General features: G+C 42.9%; 1 protein-coding gene across 9 annotated transcripts in view; it reads left to right on the forward strand.

Annotated features, from left to right (window-relative positions):
• The window catches only part of PARD3 (par-3 family cell polarity regulator), a 733297-nt gene that overhangs the window by 316414 nt on the left and 392258 nt on the right, over positions 1-24625 (forward strand). For all 9 annotated transcript variants that reach the window (XM_066281087.1, XM_066281085.1, XM_066281090.1 and 6 more), the window contains exon 5: positions 12058-12189. In XM_066281087.1, coding sequence (XP_066137184.1) covers positions 12058-12189 — 132 coding nt within the window. The remainder of the gene's footprint in view (positions 1-12057; positions 12190-24625) is intronic.

Below are 24625 nucleotides of genomic sequence, written 5' to 3' on the forward strand. Positions count from 1 at the left end.
TTTGGGAATGTCTTTTAATATATAAAACAACATTTTTCGCTCTCATGTTACCTGATAATTTTTAACATGTAGGAATGTTTTTTATAAATCCTTTAGACGAATGTTACAAGCTTGCTAATGATTGTGTCATCTTCCCCTCCTCCTCCTTTTCCCGCCAACCTGTGTGTGATCAAAGGTACATAACCTGCCTCAGAACTATAGTCTGGACAGCACGGTTTGGGTCAGCTATGCCCCATGTTAGTCATATGCAGCCGGCATATTAATAAATCTCCTCCTTTTAATAAAACTCCTTAAAAATTCATTTGGACTTGGTGTCTCTCCATAAACCTGGTGGAACGTTACTTTACAACAGTATTGGTAGTGGGTGCATCACCTTCAGCATTTCCACACAGCTCTGTACAGCTGCTGGTGTCCTCATTACCAATGGGGAGGCTTCCAACAAGTACAGTTTAATTTTTTCTTTTCCCTAATTGTATTATATTGAGATGTTATCTTCCATCTCATAAATATTGAGAGCTTGTGTAATGTTTTATTATATACTGATTTTTTGGAGGAGTAGTTGGTGTTTATTAACTATATTTGGTGATTATCTTTTTTGTTGCTTGAAATTTATATTCTTCTAATTTATTATTATTATTTAATTTTTGCTCTTATAAGCAATCTTCAGAAGAAAGAACCCTTCAGAGAAGATCTTGTAGATCAATTTATGTTGTCATCTCTGATTTTGTTCCTGGAACAGATTTCTGAAGTAGACTTATTTGACCAGGAACATGAACTGTTTTTTTAAGGCTGGTTAATAATTATGTTGCATAATAAGTTCATGAATAATAAAATAATGTGTAAAGTATTGTGAGAAGCCCCAGATGGGGTGAGCTAAGGGATGGGGGGTATAGGAAGAAGACAAGGAAGGAACTGGACCTGTTCCTGAGTTCCAGAACTGTGTGGAAAATGACTGTGTTAGGCTTGCTCATAGTTTTACTCGCTGCAAGCCCTTTGTGCAAATAGTGCAGGAGCACGTGACAGCACTATATTGTAAGGATGCCATTACTTCTCCGCAGCGGGGAGAAGAGAGATTCTGCCCTGCCGCTGAGAGGTGCGGTAGGGTCTTATTTCCTCCTTGATCTCTTGTCCTCCACGGCGAAAAGCAGTTTTCTGCTTTTCCCTTTGGTTTCTTGTGGCTTGCCTGTGTTGGTGAGACGCCAGTTAAACAGAATGGCCTGACCTGGGGTGGCACAGTGGATAAAGCATTGACCTGGAATACTGAGGTCACCAGTTCAAAACCCTGCACTTGTCTGGTCAAGGCACATATGGGAGTTGATGCTTCCTGCTCCTCCCCCCTTTCTCTCTCTCTCTCTTCCTCTCTCTCTCTTTCTCTCTCTCTCTCCTCTCTAAAATGAATATATTAAAAGACAAATAAAAAAACCCAGAATGGCCCACCATCCTCCGGCTCCGCTGTTTCTTTACCGTCAGCCCTGATTCAGCGAGAACCTACGTGGCCGCGGCAGCGGCCACTGGCCTCACGAGAACTTCCTGTCTTACCTTAATTGTCCCATTTGGCTGTGTACCAGAATTACCTGTAAACTGTTAAAAGATGAAATCCAAACACATCCACAGATACGTTTACTCCAGGAAATTGGTATGTGTTTATTTAAAGCTGCTCTGTTGATTTTTGGGCAGGGCCTTTTTTTTTGAGAACTCAGGTCCACCTGAGAAGGGCGAGTGTGCATGCCCGTTACGGGAGGGTAAGTGGAGTAGTGTCATAGTTATTTAGACAGGTCTTCTTTTTTGCCTAATTTTTCTATCAGCAGAATAGGTTCTGGAACCATATTTGGTTTTGTGACATTTCACTTCTTTTCACACTGAGATTGCCCAAATTTATCATTTTCAAATGGAAATCAATGAAAATGAATTTTTTTTGGTGTTTTGCAAAGAAGTATTGCAACAAACCATTGAAGTATTTCATACTATTCGATCAATGCGAAAATAGGACAGGGAATGGTTTTTTCTAGATAGAAGCTATAAAACAGAGAGTGTTTCTGTGTTGTTCTTTTGTGTACCCCTCCATCTTGGTTTACAGTGCAATTTGAATACATTGGGTATAGGCACCAAATTCTTAGTATTGTATATGAGATCACTGGTGTTCCTTCAGACACCAGGAACCTTCAGAAAAGGCTTATTCCTTGTTATAATGAGAGTGAGAAAGCTTTGGCAGGTGATATGTAGACAACATGTTACCAGTTGAAATGTACTTGGACTTCCTGGCACCCTAAGATAGCTGCTTGCTTGCCCATCATTCATTCACTCACTCTAAAGTGATGTTTCACATGTATGTACTTGTTTCTTTGCTTCCTCATCCTCTTCTTAATCATATGGCTTTTAGTCTGTTTCTCCTCATTTATTCTTTCTAATGTCCTATTGACAAATTAGAATATACTTTATTTTTAAACCTGAACAGTTGGCAGTTAAGAAATAATAGTTGTTTATTTCTTGCTTAATTATGAGCCAACAATGACTGCCTGATAGAGTAAACCTCTAAATCGTCAAAGGATGAGCTACGATAGCTCTTTTAAACCACAGATTTCCTCTGTGGGAGACCTGTAGCTGTGTTTAATTTTCTGGGGCATTAGTCCCCAGGAGATCCAGTTGAGACTTAAACCTTAGACTATTTTGCTCAAACATTTGCATTTGCTGTGTCAGCTCAAGGTTGTTGCTGACAATTCAGTACCAACAGGAGTGCCCAGTTTGGAGTATGGTGAAAGGGAAGACTTTGATTTGGTAAGAACAGCTCAGCTGTGAATCAGTAGGCTGTGGAGCAGTCTCTCTGTAAGGCAGCTCAGTTGAGGAATCTCACACAGGCAGCTCAGTTTGCAGACCAGGAAAGTGCAGCCAGATGTTCCATGGGGGCAGAAGTGAAGCTGGCTTCTGTAGAGCCATGGTCTTCAGCTTTTTACACTTGGGAACTGGTGAAAATAGGAGAATTATTTCACGGGCCACTCAGGCAGAAATCACACTGAGCATAAGAGAATTCAACTAAGATCATTGGGTCTGTAATCTTCATACAGCAACTGGGTGTAGAAGGAAGCAAATATTGAGAAGGAAAGTGAGGCATACCCATAGACCAGTGGTCCCCAACCTTTTTTGGGCCATGGACCAGTTTAATGTCAGAAAATATTTTCACGGACCAGCCTTTAGGGCAGGGGTCCCCAAACTTTTTACACAGTGGGCCAGTTAACTGTCCCTCAGACCGTTGGAGGGCCGGACTATAAAAAAAAACTATGAACAAATCCCTATGCACACTGCACATATCTTATTTTAAAGTAAAAAAACAAAACGGGAACAAATCCAATATTTAAAGTAAAGAACAAGTAAATTTAAATCAACAAACTGACCAGAATTTCAATGAGAACTATGCTCCTTTCACTGACCACCAATGAAAGAGGTACCCCTTCTGGAAGTGCAGCGGGGGCCGGATAAATGGCCTCAGGGGGCCGCAGTTTGGGGACCCCAGCTTTAAGGTGTGGGACAGATAAATGTATCACGAAACCAAGACAAGCGGCAAGAGTGAGTCTTAGATATAACAGAGGAAATCTGGTCATTTTTTAAAAATAAAATATTGTTCAGACTTAAATATAAATAAAACGGAAATAATGTAAGTTATTTATTCTTTCTCTGTGGACTGGTACCAAATGGCCCACGGACCGGTGCAGGTCCGCGGCCTGGGGTTTGGGGACCACTGCCATAGACCAGGCCTCGTGCTTGCCTACACACAGGAGTGACAGTTCATGTGGCAATGGAATGCCCTCAGAGCAAAAAGAGTAGGAATGACAGGTAGGACATGAGTCACCAATGGATGTCAGATAATGCTTTTCAGTTCATCATACTTTAAAATAGCCATGTATCTAGGGTAAGCAATGAGAAATACTGTGTTTGGAATAGAATCCTGTATTTATTTTTTAAAATTGTCTTAATAGGCATTGGGTTACATGGGTAGAGACTGTCAAACTTTCTGCCTTTGTTTACGGTTTGGTTATCGACCCTGTATTGTTTTGTGGGAGTCAGTGTATCCTCCCCTCATCTCTCTTCCTTTCTCTCCTCTCTCATTCTCACCTGTTACTTAGAGGATGACTTAAAGGTCAGAAAGGTACATCGACAACAATTACTACAGAACACTGTGGTTACTCCCTTCTCTGAGCTTCAGTCTTGGCATTGCGTCCAGGGTCAAGCTCTGCTGTCGCCTTTGCCGGCCCGGGAGATGACTCTGGCCCCAGGGAGGGGAATGGGTCTGCTACTCGAATCAACAATATGATTACTGATGATTTCAGCAAGCTTCATGGAATTAAAAATAAATGAACCAAAGCCATAGTTCCTGATTTTCCTGCAATCTCATCATTTCAGGTTATATATCCTGAAAATGTTTCTTTTGGGGGGGGGGAGGGTTGTAAGATGGCAAACTGGATTCTCTTTGGCTACCATGGAAGACAGAAAATTGCTGTAAATTTAAAATCTGGAAACCATGTGGGAGTATTTGAAAGCCTAGGGTGTGTGGAAGGTATGAAAGTGAAATTTGCCTGACCTGTGGTGGCGCAGTGGATAAAATGTCGACCTGGAAATGCTGGGGTCGCTGGTTCGAAAACCTGGGCTTGCTCGGTCAAGGCACATATGGGAGTTGATGCTTTCAGCTCCTGCCCCCTTCTCTCTCTCTCTGTCTCTCTCTCCTCTCTAAAATGAATAAATAAAATAAAAAAAAAAAAAAAAAAAAAGTGAAATTTATGTTCTTTGAGTATTTAGTATGGCATAATTCCTAATGATTTTTTTTTTAAGTATTTGGAATTTTTACATCAAAACAAAGTGAAAACGAGGCTGGGTTTCTTATGGGAACACAGACATTACCCATTTTTCCCATGTTTGTGAAGTAGTCTGTATTTCTGCAGTGTAAGAATGTGAGTTTGCCAAGAATTCTTGGCCACCAGCTATATGGCCGTTTCTGTGAGATAGAGCTTTGGACTAGCCCCTAAGCTCGCCAGGAATAAACTTCTGTCCTAAGGCAGTGTTGGATTCTGGGGGATTTTATTGAATTGTAATTGGCTTGGGCAGAGGTTCGAGGGAGAGAAATCAATCCCTTTCTACCCTGGAAGAAATTTACTCCACAACCAGGGTACCACTACCAGGGAGCAGTGAATTAACATGGTTTCTCAGCCTAGATAGCTCCTGACACCTGATAGTTTGGCAGTATGGTTAGATAATAAGAACAGTCACCGATCACAGCAGGAACAGCTGTTCTTTCTGGCGAGAGGACACATTTCCCACCCAGCAGTCAAGCTGAGTGGGGCAGCCTCAAAGGTGGAGGAGTAAATATATATATATTTACTTTAAAAAAGAGTATTTCCTTATGGTACGATTCTTATATACTCTTTTAAATAAAGTACAGCTTTCATGTAGTACATTATTTCTTGTCATTAGCAAACTTAATAATCTTTAGGAATTTGAATACTGGCACTTATAAACTTTTTTTTTTTTTTGTATTTTTCCGAAGCTGGAAACGGGGAGGCAGTCAGACAGACTCCCGCATGCGCCCCACCGGGATCCACCCAGCATGCCCTCCAGGGGGCGATGCTCTGCCCATCTTGGGGCGTTGCTCTGTTGCAATCGGAGCCACTCTAGAGCCTGAGGCAGAGGCCACAGAGCCATCCTCAGTGCCCGGGCAAACTCTCAGCCAGTAGAGCCTTCGCTGCGGGAGGGGAAGAGAGACACAGAGAAGAAGGAGAGGGGGAGGGGTAGAGAAGCAGATGGGCGCTTCTCCTGTGTGCCCTGGCCGGGAATCGAACCCTGGACTCCCGCACGCCAGGCCGACCCTCTACCACTGAGCCAACCGGCCAGGGCCCTATAAACTTTTATAAGTCTAAACTTATAAGTCTAGACTTTGTTTTTCCTAAGTTTACCAATATACACATTGGAGGCATGAATTTTTTTCATAGAATGAAATTGACTTAAAATCACAGTCTGAAATTTATTATAAATATAGCCCTAACTTGTTCCAAAAATATTCATGGCAAAAAATATCTGTATGGTTGGTTTTCCCTTCTTAAGGTTGTGCAGTATAGCGTTTGCAAGTACATGTAACCTAACAATTTTGACTTTCTTTTTATAGTTGACTATAGTTTGATTTCATGAAAAATGTAGATTGTCTTACATAGACATAGTTAGAACTTTCATATATATATATATATTTAGCAAAACAGAGAGAGGAACAGATAGGGACAGAGAGAAGGGAGAGAGATGAGAAGCATCAATTCATTGTGTCACCTTAGTTTTTCATTGATTGCTTTCTCATATGTGCCTTGATGTGGGGGGCGCTACAGTCAAACCAGTGACCCCTTACTCAAGCAAGCATCCTTTGGTCTCAAGCCAGCGACCATGAGGTCATGTCTATGATCCCATGCTCAAGCCAGTGACCCCGCACTCAATCTGGTGAGTCCACACTCAAGTTGGGTAAGCCTGTGCTCAAGCCAGTGACCTTGGGGTTTCAAATCTGGGTTCTCAGCATCTCAGACCAACGTCCTATCCACTGCACCACCACTTTGTTAGGCAAGACTTCCATATTTTAAAAATCATTTACACCACCATGAGTGTTTCCAGATTAGAAACAGAATATACTGTACACATTTCCATTGGAAACAGTTACCATCCAAGCATACATGAGTACATGTATAGGGAAGTAGAAAATGTGCTGTAAGTTAGGCTGTTGGGTAATGTGCTCACCTTGTACACATGGAATCATAGCTTTTCAGGACTCAACTCTGCACATACTTGGCCCATGCTTCAGACTGAATTGTCAGCAAGATCATGGCTGAAAGGCTAGTGACACCTGCCTGGTGTCATCGACAAAAATAACGTGTATGTCGTATGTAGCGATTAACTATATTTTAGAAATTCTTCGCTTACCTGAAAGTGAGGGAAGGTTACTGCAGTTTGCTGCTCCCTACCCATCACAAATAAATAATAGATACCCGAATTCCTTATGGACTTTACTATAACAATGTTGAATTAGGAAAACTTTTTTTGTCTGTGTGTGTGTGTAATGAAGGGTTAATGTCAGTTTTTATTTTGTCATCAATTACGTTCTCAGAGTTGATTCTAAGAATATATAGAACTGTAGAATATTTCTGGTGGAGTTCAGAGGATAACTCTTAGATCTGTGACTCTAGCATTTATTTCTGTGATGCCCCTGTGGTGTGACCCCCCCTGTGCTGGCCTGCTGCATGAATTGAGTACCGTAATTGATGTAGCTGGGGGTATTCCACACTGCTTCCCAGAGGCAACTGGACATCATCACGTCTTCCACAGGCTCCTGTACTAGAAGTATGACCTCCGCTTGAAAGAAACACACTGCAGTGGTATAATCTTTTAGTATAAGGCTGGAAGTTCTGTTGACATTTTCCCTGAAGTTTATCTATATGCCTTTTAAGGCATTTCCTTATCAAGTTTTTTAAACATGTTGCAGAAGTGTTCTTCTAAAGTGTCAGTGTTCAGAATCCATGTGAAGGCAGAAAATCTCAGATTTAGGAAAAGCCATCTATGCTGGTATAGACCAGCTGTGAGCTAAGAGCTGGACTAGAAAGGTGAGTGCTAGCATTGGGTCTGGGTCTCATGTCATAGGGGAAGCCACCATTTAGAGAATTAACTAAATCATAAGTTAGAATTATAATGGGAAGTAAAATTAGAATGTAGTGGTTATAAGAAGCGTAGCATTATTAGTTCTGTTGAGAATCTTCTTAGAGAAAGTAGCCTTTGATCTGGGGGGTTGGAAAGTGGTATTTTTACAGAAGAAATGTCCTTGGGAGTTTAGGCTCAGAAAGGTTGTGAATGAAGGTGAGAGGCATGTGGCACACGGAGCACACTTGTCTGCAGGGTCCTCTCGTCACCTGCAGTGCTTGTCCCAGCTGTGATGTGACCTAACATACATTTTAGAAAAGTTCTGGCCCTGGCCTGTTAGCTCAGTCAGTTAAGAGTGTTGTCCTGAAATGAAAAGGTTGTGGGTTTGATCCCAGTAAGGACACACGAGAAGCAACCATTGAATACACAACTAGGTGGAACAACAGATAAATGCTTCTCATCCCCATCCCCTCTCCTCTCTTTTCCTTCTTCTCTTTATCTCTTTAAAAAATCAATCAATTTTAAAAATTCAGCCCTGGACAGATTGCTCAGTTGGTTGAAGTGTCATTCTGAAGTGTAGAGGTTGCTGTCAGGGCACAGGCTGGAGCGGCTCCCTGTGTGGTCCCGTCCCCGTCAGGGCACAGGCTGGAGCGGCTCCCTGTGTGGTCCCATCCCCGTCAGGGCACAGGCTGGAGCGGCTCCCTGTGTGGTCCCATCCCCGTCAGGGCACAGGCTGGAGCGGCTCCCTGTGTGGTCCCGTCCCGGTCAGGGCACAGGCTGGAGCGGCTCCCTGTGTGGTCCCGTCCCCATCAGGGCACAGGCTGGAGCGGCTCCCTGTGTGGTCCCGTCCCTGTCGGGTCACATGCTGGAACAGCTTGATGGATATTACTGTCTTTCTTTCCCTGCCTCTTTTTTAATTTTTAAAAAGGACAAGTCCTGTCGAAATGGCTTAGAACATTGTGGGGGAGGGGGAGGCTGAGCCAATGTCCAGCTACAAGACTTATCATTTCAGAGGAGAGAAAAGTTGATCCTGAATGGGTGACCACCAAAGTGTACAATCTTGCAAAGAATGGCAGATTGCCAAGACCGAGCCCTTGTGGGGATTAGAGAGGGAGGCGATGGTTGAAGATGATGATCAGTATTTTTCTGATCTGGACTTGATAGGTGAGTTTCACGATGAATCTATTGATTTTGAAGCATCTTTGGGATATCCAGTGGAAATTTAGACCATGAAGTCAGGAAAACCTTTAGTGTTGGTGACCTGTGCCTAGAAGCCTAGAAGTTATCAGGGAGAAGGCTTTGAAATTTTATATTTTTTAAGCTGGTGGGGGGGAATAGTAAGCAGTTTATAGTATCAATAAGAACCATTCAAGGGAGGAGGAACAGCCGGGCGCAGTGGTGTGCCTGCAGTCCCAGCTGCTCGGGAGGCTGAGGCGGGAGGATCGCTTGAGCCCAGCAGTTCTGGGCTGTAGTGCGCTATGCCGATCAGGTGTCCGCACTAAGTTCAGCATCAATATGGTGACCTCCTGGGAGCGGGGGACCACCAGGTTGCCTAAGGAGGGGTGAACCGGCCCAGGTCGGAAAAGGGAAGAGGAATAATGATGGAGATTCAAAAGGAATCACATGGAAGTACCAGTAGCATACAGGATTCCCAACACCAAGAAAAGTGAGAAGTTTGTGGCATCTGGTCTCTATAATTTAAAGATATATTTTTTTCCCTTTGCAAGTGGCATTTTGACATTATGCAAACATCCAGTTCAATATTAACTTTAACTTACTTCATAGTTTTAGGATCCATTGATTATCTTAGCCTGAATCAATTATTTCTTTAGGAGTTGAAAATGGTGACTTTTTTTTTTTTTTTTTACAGAGACAGAGTGAGAGTCAGAGAGAGGGATAGACAGGGACAGACAGACAGGAAAGGAGAGATAAGAAGCATCAATCATCAGTTTTTTGTTGTGACACCTTAGTTGTTCATTGATTGCTTTCTCATATGTGCCTTGACCGTGGGCCTTCAGCAGACCGAGTAACCCCTTGCTTGAGCCAGCGACCTTGAGTCCACGCTGGTAAGCTTTGCTCAAACCAGATGAGCACGCGGTCAAGCTGGTGACCTCGGGATCTCGAACCTGGGTCCTCGGCATCCCAGTCTGATGCTCTATCCACTGTGCCACTGCCTGGTCAGGCAAAAATGGTGATTTTTAAACAAAAAATTATTTGACTTTCACTACTTGGCATTTTTCTTTCTTTTTTTTTTTTCTTATTTTATTGATTTTTACAGAGAGGAAGGTAGAGAGCGAGAGAGAGACAGTAATACCCATTTGTTCCTTTATGTGTCCTGACCAGGGTTCAAACCGGCAACCTTTGTGCTTCAGGACAATGCTCCAACCAAAAAGCTATCTGGCCAGGGCTTGACATTTTTCTGAAATTACAAGCTTCTCTTCATCTACTGACATTGTTGGCATCTCTGAAATACTGTTTCTATTGAAAGTCAGGATATATTTTTAATACTTTTTGTTTAATGATTCATTTTCCAAATAAAGAATTGGTGTAATAATTGCTTCAGAAAAGAAAAATGAATACAACAGCTAAGTTCCTAGCTGGCGGTAGTTAGCTGCAAGGTCCTTGACATAAAAATTCTACTTGTGTTTTCTTTACATGTCCAATCCCCGTCTCTCTGAGGACATTGAAGGTTCTGTCCTTAATGAGTTTATCTACCCTTTATGAATCATTTGAATTTCTTGTAAGTATATAGACTGTTATGTGAAACATAGTTTTGCTTTGTTCTGAAGTTATCATGATCAAGTTTTAAGGAGGGGCTCTTAGTATCTGGGGAGACGTGAGCTTTTAGTGTTTTATGGGTTTTTTTTTAGCTTTTAGTGTTTTTATTCACATCATTCTTTTCTTTAGACTGTGTCTATGTCCTCTGTTTACTTTACCATTTCCGCGTTCCTGTCAGCAAGGTAAGTCCGCAGCCCCTGAGCCGGGAGCAGCCTCCCAGTCTCAGCAGCATTGCTCTGGGACAATGTGTCAGTATACTCTATCCTAGCTCTTTTGAGCTGCACTGACCAGAAATGTATCGAGATTTTCTTATAAAAATACTTGCTGCTAATGTCTAATTCTAACTATTGAGTTTTAAATGTTTATTTGCTCTAGGTTAATTTAAAAAGCCTTATAAAGTTTCATGCTAAAATTTATACTGGTGAATATGTACAGATTTAAAAAAATTTTATATGTCACAGTATTGGCATAGACCCAAAACTATCAATTCATTTTTAAGTTTTCTTCTCTGATGGAACTCCTGAATGAAACAGAAAAACAATGTCCTTCCTCATCTATTGCTGAGGTTGATACAATGTAAACCTATCATATTACATGTTTTTTGTTTCTATGTTTATATTCTCTGGTCCTGGTATAAGTAATGAAGAGTAATAGTCAATCATGCCTGTAAGATGAACACAGACAGTCTACCTTTAACAAAGTGGTGAAGGAGAAAGTTCTCTTGAAGTAGGGTTGTTGATATAAGTGGGATGAAATCTGGTTAATATTTTTAATTTGTTCTTTTAGGATAGATCTAGATTTAGTTATTGAACTAATATGTTTGGGTTCCCTACCTTATCCTAGCCTTCTCATTTATTTTTAGAATATTGGAATTAAGTTTTACAATCTGATAGCCAAAGCACGCTGTTATAAGCTGTTATTTAAAAGAAACATCTAATAGCATGTGGTTGCTCTGGTACGTTTTAAATAAATATTTATAAACCAACTAGGTTTAAGTGAAAATATATCACTTGTCATAAGCATGTTGGGGTCAATGATTATGTGTCTGTTATGTGCCATGTGTTAAGATAAGATAGACTTAATTTTTTACTTTATTCGATATTTGAATCGATGTTTACAAATACAGCCTGTGAAATAGGTAACAGAGTAACCCAGACGGTCTTACGTTCCTTACTCAAAGTCATAAAGCTGCAAAGATCTAAATAGGGAGCCAAATCTATTCGTCTTCCTTATTTTAAAAGTTTTTGGTAAATTACAGAAAATATCACAAGACTGGAAAGAAGAGGAAGAGAGAAGTGTCGTATGGAAATAGTTTTTTTGCTTTTGGTGCACACCCCTGGCTTAGGGAGGGTGACCTGGGAGGAAGTGCAGTGCACTGCCTGTTTCGTCTCTTGCGCACATCCCTGTGGCTGCGTTCTGTGCTCCTTAGACCCCGCTCCTCAGGCCCAAGCTGGGTGAAAGGGCCTCGATCGGCTATTTTGTATAGGCATGTAAAAAATATTTTAATATGTGGAATCATTTTTCTGTTACTTTTAACAAATCAGGTGTGCCATTAATTTGCAGGGTCTTTTTTTGTTTGTTTGTTTTGTTTTTTTATAAGACACCTTTCTTTCTTCTTTTGAACAGAAAGATGAAAACTACAGGAGCCTCCCACGAGACACGAGTCACTGGTCTAACCAATTTCAGAGAGACAACGCCCGCTCATCCCTGAGTGCCAGTCACCCGATGGTGGACAAGTGGCTGGAGAAGCAAGAACAGGTAACGGAAACGGACCCTTTCACGTGTGCCTTCGGTCTAAACTGCGTAACCCCTGCACCAGAATATGCTTCCTGCCACTACAGGGGCGATGATAGGTCAGTTGTTGTAGCACACTTTAGTTAAGTAATGGGCTCTGTGTTGGAGTTTGCCCAACACGAGTGTAGAATATTTCTGTGGTTTCCCCAAACACAGATTATTCCACATAAGCTCTTGTCAGTGTTTGCGGTAGATTCTTCTACATCTCGAGGAATTCAGGGCTTGTTCTGTGGCCCAGGCCAAGACACTGGGCAGTGACTAATAAATGCTGTTCATGAGCAGACTTTCAAGACTGACTACTCCTGGGTTCTTTTCTTCATTCATAGGCAGTGGGTCAAAGGCTAAGGAGAGGCAGATTAAAATTCTGCTATACCTGACATCACTTTGTGAGAGACATATGGGCTCTGGGGTGTTTCAGCATTCAGATTATATGTCAAGTATGGGGACTTACCCTTGAATCCATGTCAAAGGTCTATTTTAGGTTTATAAGTTTTTAGAATGGCTTAGTTCACAGTGCATGGTAGCCTTCTCTAATTAGTGAAATTGGAGTTGTTTATCCCTCAGTACAAATAACAGTTCCCTTTCTCGGGAGGAAGGATTGTTGGCAAAGTTGTTGTATCACTGATAGACAGACCTTCTCTTTGTATGAAGACTTAAGAATTTATCTGGTACGTTTTGTTGTATACAAATAGAATTCTCCTGGTGTGTTTTTTTTATTTTTTTAATTTTTTTTATTTCTTTCTGAAGCTGAAAACGGGGAGAGACAGTCAGACAGACTCCCGCATGCGCCCGACCGGGATCCACCCGGCACGCCCACCAGGGGCGAGCTCTGCCCACCAGGGGGCGATGCTCTGCCCCTCGGGGGCGTCACTCTGCCGCGACCAGAGCCACTCTAGCGCCTGGGGCAGAGGCCAAGGAGCCATCCCCAGCGCCCGGGCCATCCTTGCTCCAATGGAGCCTTGGCTGCGGGAGGGGAAGAGAGAGACAGAGAGGAAGGAGGGGGTGGGGGTGGAGAAGCAAATGGGCGCTTCTCCTATGTGCCCTGGCTGGGTATCGAACCCGGGTCCCCCGCACACCAGGCCGACGCTCTACCGCTGAGCCAACCGGCCAGGGCCTCCTAGTGTTTTTTTTTTAAGTCTTAATTATTTATTGTGAGTCACAGTGTTTTCTTTATGGTGAGAATGCCCATGATTTCTTTATAGTTTTAAGAGTTTTGATGTTAAAAATCTACTTGTGTGGTTATATTATCACTTCTTTTTTTAAAACGTTCCTAAGGATGGAAAACAAGGTTGAGGGTACTCAGTGAGAGAATATTTTGTTGTTTATGTGTTCCAATAATTTCTAAAATCATTAATAATTATGTTGCCTAGATACGGGAATAGCTGTTTTCCATTTAGATTAATGATATCAGTGGAAAAAATCCTAAGTGTTTTTACTTAATCTCACTCTGTGTTTAGTACCATGAACCTTTTAAAATAACTTGTGTAGCCCTGGCCGGTTGGCTCAGCGGTAGAGCGTCGGCCTAGCGTGTGGAGGACCCAGGTTCGATTCCCGGCCAGGGCACACAGGAGAAGCGCCCATTTGCTTCTCCACCCCTCCTCCGCGCTTTCCTCTCTGTCTCTCTCTTCCCCTCCTGCAGCCAAGGCTCCATTGGAGCAAAGATGGCCCGGGCGCTGGGGATGGCTCTGTGGCCTCTGCCTCAGGCGCTAGAGTGGCTCTGGTCGCAACATGGCGACGCCCAGGATGGGCAGAGCATCGCCCCCTGGTGGGCAGAGCGTCGCCCCTGGTGGGCATGCCGGGTGGATTCTGGTCGGGCGCATGCGGGAGTCTGTCTGACTGTCTCTCCCTGTTTCCAGCTTCAGAAAAATGAAAAAAAAAAAAAAAAAAAAAAAAAACTTGTGTAGGAGGGGTGTTCTAATATGAAACTATGGAAAAGGACTCTTTGCCTTTGATACCACTGATTGTAAGGCTGATGTACTAGTTTTCATCCTGTAGTAAATGTTAGCCTACAAAACCATTGTGTAATTGAAAAAAATTTAAATAATTAAAACAAACAAACCATGAACATTCTACTTAGGAAATACATAATTTTCTCAAACTAATGTAGATTTTAAATGAATTGGTATTATTATTTCATCATCACTTTGGAGAAAATGTTTTTAAGATTTAGATTTTTTTTTTTGGTATGGACCTGGAGTTGAACCAGCTGATTAGCAGTCATTTACCATGCATGAGATTTTAAAATTTTTATTTATTTATTTATTTATTTTCCAATGAGAGGAGGGGATATAGAGAGACAGACTCTTGTATGCTCCCTGACCAGGATCCACCCAGCGACCCCTATTGGGTGCTGATGCTCTGCCCATCTGGGGCCGTGCTGGCAACCAAGCTATTTTTAGTACCTAAGGCAGAGGCTCCATAGAGTCATCCTCAGTGCCTGGGGCCAATGTACTCTAACCAATCAAGCCATGGCTGCCAAAGAGGAAGAAAGAGAGAGAGGGAGAGAGAGAGAGAGAGAGGAGGAGGGGGTGGGGTAAGGTAGGGTGGGGTCGAGAAGCAGATAGTCACTTCTCTTGTGTGCCCTGATTGGGAATCAAACCTGGGATATCCGCATACCAGGCCTACTGTCTACCACTGAGCCAATCGGCCAGAGTCCATATATGATATTTTATAGGAGATTTGCACATATTTTTGAACTCGCCTATATCTCAGTTTACACCTTTATCAAATGGGGATCACCGTAGAACTTGCCTCTGATGGTCACTGTGTCAGGTGATGCAATACCTGTGAAGGAGCTAGCAGGGAGCCCATTAAACTTGGCTATTGATGACAGGAAATTTAAATTGCAGATGAGGAAATGTTTGTTACTCATTAGCAGGAAGTCTGGAGTACTGGAAGGCCCAGGGTTGGGAGCTTGGGGGCATTCTTCTGCAATCCAGTGACCTCACCAGGAGTCTTTCTTTTCCAGGAGCCTTCACAGGGCCCTGGCTCTGTGCTCTCAAGCTTGTCCTTTCAGGCCAGAGCCATGACCATCCTATCTTTGCACAGAGGAAGATCTCACAAAGAGGAAGAGAACAGTAAACCATACAACAGATGCCCCTATTGTTTTGGTGTGGAAAGTGTTATGTCGGCTGAAGGAGGGACAACTCATCACAGGCCTGATGAGTTTTTTTGTTTTGTTTTGTTTTGTTTTTTCATTTTTCCGAAGCTGGAAGCGGGGAGGCAGTCAGACTCCCGCATGTGCCCGACCGGGTTCCACCCGGCATGCCCACCAGGGGGTGATGTTCTGCCCCTCTGGGGCATCGCTCTGTTGCATCCAGAGCCATTCTAGCACCTGAGGCAGAGGCCACAGAGCCACCCTCAGCACCCGGGCCTTCTTTGCTCCAGTGGAGCCTCAGCTGTGGAGGGGAAGAGAGAGACAGAGAGGAAGGAGAGGGGGAGGGGTGGAGAAGCAAATGGGCGCTTCTCCTGTGTGCCCTGGCCAGGAATCGAACCCGGGACTCCTGCACGCCAGGCCGATGCTCTACCACTGAGCCAACCGGCCAGGGCCAGGCCTGATGAGTTTTATAAGAAGTTTATTTATGCCTCTGCACGCAGACGGGCTGAGACCCAAGTGGCGTCAGCAGAGAGCTGCAGGAAGGGGTCTGATATGGGAGCTGCTGCAGACATTGCTGACATGGGGTTGGGGGCACCTGGGCATGCTCAGATGAGCACGTCCTGGTTTGTGGCCTTGCTCACAGAGGCTCTCCCTTTCCCAGCCCTCAGGTTCCTCCCAAAGGCCTTGTCCCAGAGACATTTCCCAGAACTTTCCCAGGGTGTGTGTGTATGGGGGGAGTTGTTTAAGGGAAGGTGGAGGTTGGATGAGGGAGATGCTTAATGAAGAATTTGCCCTAGTGGGAGGTGGGAGAGGGGAATTTGAGTTTAAAGGGGCTTTGGATTTAAAGGAGCCCTCAACCCAAACCTAACAGGCATTTCTTGCCTGCCCAGTTGTAAATCAAAGGGGGTAAGTGTACCCATTTTGGTTTAGACCAGGGATAGTCAACCTTTTTATACCTACTGCCCAGTTTTGTATCTCTGTTAGTAACATTTTCTAACCGCCCACCGGTTCCACAGTAATGGTGACTTATAAAGTAGAGAAGTAACTTTACTTTATAAAGCAGAGTTACAGCAAGTTAAAGCATATAATAATATTACTGACCAAGTACTTTATGTCGGATTTATGCTAAGTTTGGTAGAATAAATCTTTATAAAACAACTTCTATAGTTAAATCTATCTTTTTATTTATACTTTGGTTGCTCCGCTACCGCCCCCCCCCCCCATGAAAGCTGGAACGCCCACTAGTGGGCGGTAGGGACCAGGTTGACTATTACTGGTTTAGACCAACTGAGCTTGACCTCCTGGGGTTGGGGGTGGGGGAGGGGGGCAGCTTTTTCCCTCTCCCTGAAAAACTGCTGCTCATCACTACACCCAATCAGGCTTCTACTAGAACCCAAAGGATGGTAAGGTTAGTTAAATAGGTAAATACGACAATTTTTATTGCAAAAGTAGGAGGGGAAAAAGTGGTCAGCCCAGACTTTTAAAAATATGATATATTTAATTCTAAGAATATAAATTTTATTTTACTCCTACAGTAATAACTCCCATTTTAAGGAAGTAATAAGTTTTTCTTTGTAAATTTGGTATAAAATAGTTTCTTTTTGAGCACTTTTTTTTTTTTTACCTCCAAAGACTGTCTTGATTTATTTCTGTTGAGGTTATAATTGAAGTATTTGTTTCATGATAAACAAGTTTTGTAACAGTAAGTACTTTCTTAGTCTGCATAGTCTAATACAGATGACATTAGCCATGATTCCTGAGTCATTTCAATGATCTTTTTCCTTGGCTTACATTTTAAAAAATGGTGATCCACTCGCTAAATTCACATAAGCAGAATAATTAGCTAGACCAGAATATGTTCAACTGGACAAGATCAACAAAAACTAATCAAATCCATATTAAAACTTGGACCAACAGTCAGCACAATTGTTTGGGCAGAGGAGGACTAATAGGTTATGCTGTGTGCATTGGAAAGCTTTTCCAGCTATTCTCATGTAATTGTGCATTTATTCTTTTAATTGTTCCCTGTGAGTCATCTGGCTTTAATGGCCCCATGTCTCTTCCTTGGCCCCCCCCCCCCTCATTAGTTTTTGCCATTAAAAATATAATAAAGAGAATGGCATCCATAGATAAAAGAAAAAACATCAGCCCTCCCCTGTATGATTTGGGATCACCATGGTGGAACTGATGACTGTATTCTTTAATGCCATCGGGAAAAAGGAAGTCAATAAAGTTCTGGGTTTTATATGCTTCAAGGTTTTTTCTTTGTTCTATTTCCTCCTAGAGTGCTTGCCTCCTATTATCTTGTTTTTTTGTTTGTTTGTTTTTGTTTTTGGAAAGCAGTTATGACTACATCCACTTTGCCGGTGGGAATGAACAGTAGGTTTGAAAATGCTAAGCTTGCAGATGACCTCTGGATGCTAAGCATGTCTTTCTCTTTTTGTGGGATTAGAATACTGGTAATTACATCTCCATACCTATACGGAAGTGATGTCTCTTATTACAGCTCTGCAACCAGGAAGCACTTGGAGTCAAGTTCAACCATTTTTCCTACCAAAATAGTAGTCTTGCTTTTCAGTGAGTGGTTCACCTTGCTGAGCATAGCCCATAGCTGAATCCTAGATCAGGTTCATCTCCAAAGGTAGAGGACTATGTGTCTTTCAAAGAACATCCTTTTCTTACATCAGTCTTGTGACTTCCTTCTTTCTGAGAGATTTCAGGGGAAGCACAAAAGATTTCAAAATGTGTTCTTGTTGTATTGCTTTGAAAAAGTGGTCATGCTTCTGAACTTTTGATTTTGAGACTAAAGGAACAATAAAAGCCACAAACCCCTGAATTCTGATGTTTAACAATGCTTTCAGGGAAATCTGCATTCCTTTTAACCATTCCCATTTCCCTGACTCCATGGAGACTGTCATTTAATAATAGACTGTCTGCTGACTTGTTCTTTTATCCTCTCTGTTTATTGCAACTAATAAATTCCACAAAAAAGGAGGCAGGAATTTTACAATATGTGGTTGAAAAAATTTAGGGTCAGAAAGGAGAGGGAAGTTAAGGTAATTTGGAGCTGCCATTTTCACTGCCTTGTGTTAGCAGAACTGAAACTGGTGAGCAGAAACAGCTGGGACGTCTCTAGGCTCGGCTAGGCCACCACTGAGGCTCTGTGATGGGAATGATTGCTGTGAGCTTTAGAGAAAGTACATGTTTTAGGATTCTTTCTGTCTAGCAAAAACTTCATCTAATTTCCTGTTTCTCAACCACCATTCTGCAGACCTGTCCACCAGAAATTTTGTGCCCATTGCGAAAGTTGTATGAAGTTTATAGTCCCAGTGATCTTAGTCGAATTTGCCTGTGCTCAGGAGGATTTTCTGCCTTAGCGGTCCCTGAAATAATTCTCTTTTGTTTACCGGTCCCCAAGAATGAACAGATTAAAAACCATAGCTCTGATTAGCTGATTATCATGAAGAAGATGAGCTCTGAGGAAAACTACCTTCCATGTGTGGTGGTGGCAAGATTTCAGAGTGCCCCCGTGCTGCACCCTCACCTTCATACCTGGCCGGTGTGTCCTACATTCAGTCTTCAAGTCTCAGGGCCATTCTTCTTTTTACTCGTGCACTTCTGCCCCTCTCTGCAGCCACAGAGCTGCTGCTTCTCCTTTCTCCATGGTGGACAGCACATTTGGACGTGCTCCGTTTATTCACTTTTGAGCTGAGAGGGCTGATGCAGAGGGGGCATGTCTGTGTGTACACCAGCCTCTACTTGTCCAGCCCTAGAGATTAAGGTTAGAAAATAGTTGAGTGTCAAAGAAGCGGAAAATATTTTATTTAATTATTTACTTGAGAGAAAGAGAGAGGGAGAGACCAACAGACAGTCAAGAAGGGAGAGAGATGAGAAGCATTAACTTATAGTTGTGGCACTTCAGCTATTCATTGATTGTTTCTCATACGTGCCTTGACTTGGGGCCTCCAGTTGAGCCAGTGACCCCTTGCTCAAGCCAGCGACCTTGGCTGGGATCATGTTGATGATCCTGCACTCAAGTTGTCAAACCTGTGCTCAGCTGCTCTATGTGGTGACCTTGGAATTTTGAACTGGGGTCCTCAGTGTTCTGAGCTGACGCTCTATGTACTGCGGTACCACCAGGCAGACAACAGTAAACATTTAAATAAATTATTGCTACAGAGTCAATGCTTCTCATTTGCCTATCTCATAAAAAGAATAGTTCAACTATTTTTTTTAACAGAAATGGAGAGAGAGTTAGAAAGATTGACAGATAGTAACAAACCGACAGGGAGATGAGAAGCATCAATTCTTAGTTGTGGCACCTTAGTTATTCATTGATTGCTTTCTCATATGTACCTTGACCAGGAGTCTACAGCAGACCAAGTGACCCCTTGCTCAAGCCATTGACCTTGGGCTTCAAGACAGTGACATTCGAGCTCAAGCCAGAAAACATGGGTTTGTGTCTGTGATCCTACACTCAAGCCAGCAACCCCACAGTCAAGCTGGTGAGCCTGCACTCAAGCCAGCGACCTCCGGGTTTTAAACCTGTGTCCTCCGTGTCCCAGTCCAACATTCTATCCACTGCACCACCACCTGGTCAAGCTAGTCCAACTTTTAAAAACTTTTGAAAGTACATATGCATTCTAACTAATATTCACATAATACACAATAAGTCTATTCACAAATCATGGGAAAGGTATGTGTCTTTGGAAGTGTTTCCTTTTCATTTTTTATTATAATTTGATTAAGGCCTCATTTCTGAAGATCGAGGGCAAAAGTGGATTTTTAGAAAGTAGAGCCTATTTTGGATGCAAGTAAAAAAGACAGTAATGGAGAAACATTTTAAGTGTATTCGATGTGACGTGGGGGTGGCTACTGCAGGTGATTGAGCCGGTCAGTGAGTCACTGTGGCCGCAAGTTTGCCTACTTTTTATGGTATGACAAAGTGATGGGTGTGGGATGAACAGGCCACGACTTCTCCTTCCTCATGTCTTATTACAGTTGGTTTTTCCTCTGATCTTCTTGCACAGGGTAAGATCTCCTTCCTTTCCCAAGTGCTGAATAGTGGAAAAAAATTCTCACTTCACTGACATCTAGAACCATCCAGATGACCTAGTTTGCATTCCAGAATATGAAGTGATTGTGTTTTCTTTTCTTTTTTTAATATTTATTTATTTATTTGAGAGAGAGGTAGGAAGAGAGAGACAGGAACATCGAGTGGTTCCTTTATGCACCCTGACCAGAGAATCAAACCGACATCCTCCGCGCTCCAGGATGACGCTCCAACCAACCGAGCTATCCGACCAGGGCTTAATTTTTTTCTTTTATTTATTCATGATTTTTTTTTTAAAGAGAGATAGAGAGATGAAGGGAGAGAAAAGGTAGGTGGAAGGAAGTCAGTGTTGTTCCTCTCAGTCGTGCATTCATTGGCTACTTCCCATGTCTGCCTTGACTGGGCAGGGAGCCCATAACCTTGTCGTTTTGGGACTACGTTCTTAACTGATAACTGTTTTTATTCTAACTGGCCAAGGCCATGATCGTATTTTCTTAATTACAAACTGGAGGATGACTTCTTTAGAAACCTGGTTATAACAGCTTCTAACTGGTTAGGGCAATGCTGGCAGAGCCATCCTGTGAGGACGGCAGAAGGTGTAGAAACTTTGACGTAGCGACAGGAACAGACAGGGCTGCAGGGTGACCAGCCGTCCATCACTGATGGGATAGAGGTTGCTGCTGGGCTGCCACGTGGGAACTGCAGTGTGCTTTGCTTGTTCGTTTGTTTCCTGGCCACAAGCACTGAGGAACCAGTTACTGTATGGGCTATCCGGATTAAAGAATCAAAGCCCCTGCCTCCCGTTTCTAAACTCCACAGGTTTCTCATAATAAGGAGGGAATTTATTAATATTATTTCCTAACTGGCAAACGATTGCAGAACTTGGGTAGAAACTAACATCATTGTGTTTACCTCTAGCAACAGCAAGTGTAGAAACTAAAAACACAAAGTTTGTTTTAAAGAGTTAAATTCTGTTTATTTTATATAATGGCAGAGATTTTCTTGATATCAGAAGTCCGTCATGTTTACAGTAACACCAGAAACAAAACCAAAATAACCCAGGAAGCGAGCTGTCATGTCACGAGGCTATCTTAATACCAGTACCAGGTTCTTGTGTTGACCTCTGATAGTTGACCTCTGACGATGACTGCTGTATATCTTAAATTTATTGGAGTTTTAAAACATGTAATGATCAGAGCATCCCATATGTATGTGACACATACGATTTCTCACAAGTCCTCCATGTTTCTACTCAGATTATCAAAGAACTGTGGACTAAAAATATCACATGATGGCTAGGACTAGAATGTAGGGGTGCTGGTGGACATCTTTCTGGGAAGAACATATTGATTTCCGAGGGAGCCGGGCCAGCCCCATGCAGGGCCACGTTGGGTAGCGTTTCACCGTAAATTCAGCAGTGGGGACTCGGTGTGAGCCTGGGGTGTGTGTGCCTGGAATGGAGACTTAACCCTCCACTAAATGGGCCCTGTCATCTGACCCCCGTTCCCTGGTTGCGGAGACCCTGTCCCCTTCCTTTTTACTGTGTGCAAAGGGGGAAGCAGTCCCTGTTGGTCAGGTGTTGACGTTGTGTGAAAACTGGGGGCGTGGCCCTGTGCCAGTGTGGGTCCTGTTTCTGGGGGGGCGGCGCATGCTGCTTCCTCCCATCTCAGGCTGACATGAGAATGGGCTCACCGGCTCTACCCCAATGACTCTCTACTGTTGAGGAACTAATTTTTTTTCCTTAAATAATATTTTCTCCTTGCTTATAGGAAGTACTTTTTGGTCTGGCAGGCTGGTTTGTTTTTATTGCTGGAGTATTTCCAATGCTTTTGTCATCCTTTCAGAATTGGATTCCAGCTTCCCTGGTCATCTTATCAGAGTCAGAATAAAATTTAATCTTTTAAAATCACTTCTGGTTTTTTTCTGCAGAACCTATCCTGACGCGAAAATGATACTAGTTTTTTATCCTCTGTGTCTGTGACTGTTGTTCATGTTCACTTCAGTTCTGGCACACACACGTGATTTTAACATGGTGAAATAGAAGGGAACCGGTTGAGAATGCCCAGTTTCTTACCAAGGTTCTGCTTGGCCACCTGCTGAACATCTGGGTCCCCCTCTGATGCGAAGGGCATTAGGGAGGCTCATTGCTGCTCGTTGGCTTTTGGAATGAGTTGTGCCTTCTAGGGGTCCTTGTCAGTTCTCCAGTCCCTTTGTGCCTGGCTGTTTGATTATGTCTTTGGCCTGTGGAGCTAAAAGGCTACAAGCAGCAGGGAATTGAGTCAGAAATTCTTCTGAGAGAAGACTGGCGGTGTGCGGACTAGCCTGCATGGGGAGCCTGTTAATGCAGGTGATTTTCTTGACTGAACCACGCAGCCACAAGAACATGGCGTTTGGAGCTTGCACTCTGTGGATAAAGACACGTTTTCATTTGTGGCCGTGACCTTCAGGTGCTTTTTTATATCTTCATTACAGGCAGCCTTCTTAGAAGACTTCTGTGAAGAGCTGTGTGGCTGAGTTGGAGGGTGGGAAAGCATACCTGCTTTCCACTCTAGCTCTATCGAGTCCCACCCACCTGCTGTGCTGTTTGTTGGCTTTCAAATATCTTTTCCTTTGTTTCGATGTTCTGTGAGCAGTGGGACAGCTAGTCTTTGAAAAACACTGGTTAAGAGACCTCAGGGACATTTTCAGCCTATAGTGGATTGTTCTCACTATTCATTTCCTGAAGCCTGCCTGTGGGAACAGGGTCACTCCTAAGCCACTTTTAGTTGTAGCATGGTATGACCTAGGTTTGTGCACGTACATGCATACACACATGTACACACACACACACACACACACACACACACACACACACAGTCATTGCTCTTCAGGCTCTTTCTGGTTGCCTTCAGCATGGTTCTGTCCTGGTCCTGAAAAACTGCTCTCTTAAGCGCTACACCATTTTATACAATGGTTTTAGATTCTCTCCCCTCACTGAGACCTAGGTAGCTGTGCCCTATAGCATTTTCACTGTGTCTATATTTCTAGAAGCTGTTTTTTTGTTTTTAATTTTGCCTAAACTGATCGGAATGCTCTGTGTGTGGATGCATTGATTAGTTTATTCTTTAGAGTAACTGGTTTAGATTATCGTTGCCATGTTCACAACTCTCTTTTTCTGGTGCTTAGAAAGTTGAGATGGTGATGGTACCTGCAGGTTCAAAAGACAGTGTCAGGGATAGCTACAGATGCAGTGATTTTCTTCTTCATTTTTTTCTTTTATTTACAGCATTAAAATGTGGACCAGACGGTTACAACACACACACACACACACACACACACACACACGTAAGAGTTAGTATTATATTAATTATAGGTATCAAATGTAAAACTTCTAAAATTGCATTTAAGCATCTACAAGGACAGAATATCTGTTTCCATTTAAATGTCCTTTACCATTATGTGTCCCATGGTTTTAGACACTTTATTTATGTCAGTTTTTCTACCTCTTACCATAGATAAGCTTGGTCTAATTTATTAAATGCAGCAGTTGATAAAAGTTGATGTAGATTCTGGCTAAGAGCAAAGCCTTGTGTGAATGTGCGTGAGTGTTGCTCTGTGAATGTGGCGATGATTACCTGAGCTAGAGACTATGTTTACTGGAGAAAACACAGCCTAGGGTCCTGTGGCCTTGCATCTTCCATCCACTAGTGCATTCTGAGTATTATTCCTCATGTTTCCTGTTTCTTTTCTCTGTGCCTATGTTCCCAGAGATTCTCTTTCTAAATGTCATCAGAGACACTCCTTTCTCTCCACGCCCCTCTCTTCCTCCCAAGTTCAGGCTGGCCTTGGCTTGTGTGGGTCCCTGCTGGAGTGGGGCCATCGCCCTGCCACTTGCTGCATCTGCACTGAGCTCAGAGTGATGTGTGATAAAGAACAGTAATTCTCACCCTTGAGGACTTGGACCACCCTAAGGAGCAGTGAGGGACCAAGTGGTTAATTAGCTGCCTGACGTCCATCCAAGTAACTGGGATTGGAATTTTGTTGCACATGTTCACGTGGAGCAGATTCCTGAAGACCTGTTTCAAAGGATGGTGAAGATCATATGGACCAATTCATGTAAAACGTAAAAAACAGTAAATGTCATCCAGCAAACACTCAATAAGTGTTAGTTTATTTTTTTAAGTGAAAGGAGGGTAAATAGTGAGACAGACTCATGCATGCACCCCAACTGACCAGGATCTACCCAGCAACCCTCATGTGGGGCTGATGCT

Source organism: Saccopteryx bilineata, chromosome 5 (genome assembly GCF_036850765.1).
Source record: "Saccopteryx bilineata isolate mSacBil1 chromosome 5, mSacBil1_pri_phased_curated, whole genome shotgun sequence".
NCBI lineage: Eukaryota > Metazoa > Chordata > Mammalia > Chiroptera > Emballonuridae > Saccopteryx > Saccopteryx bilineata.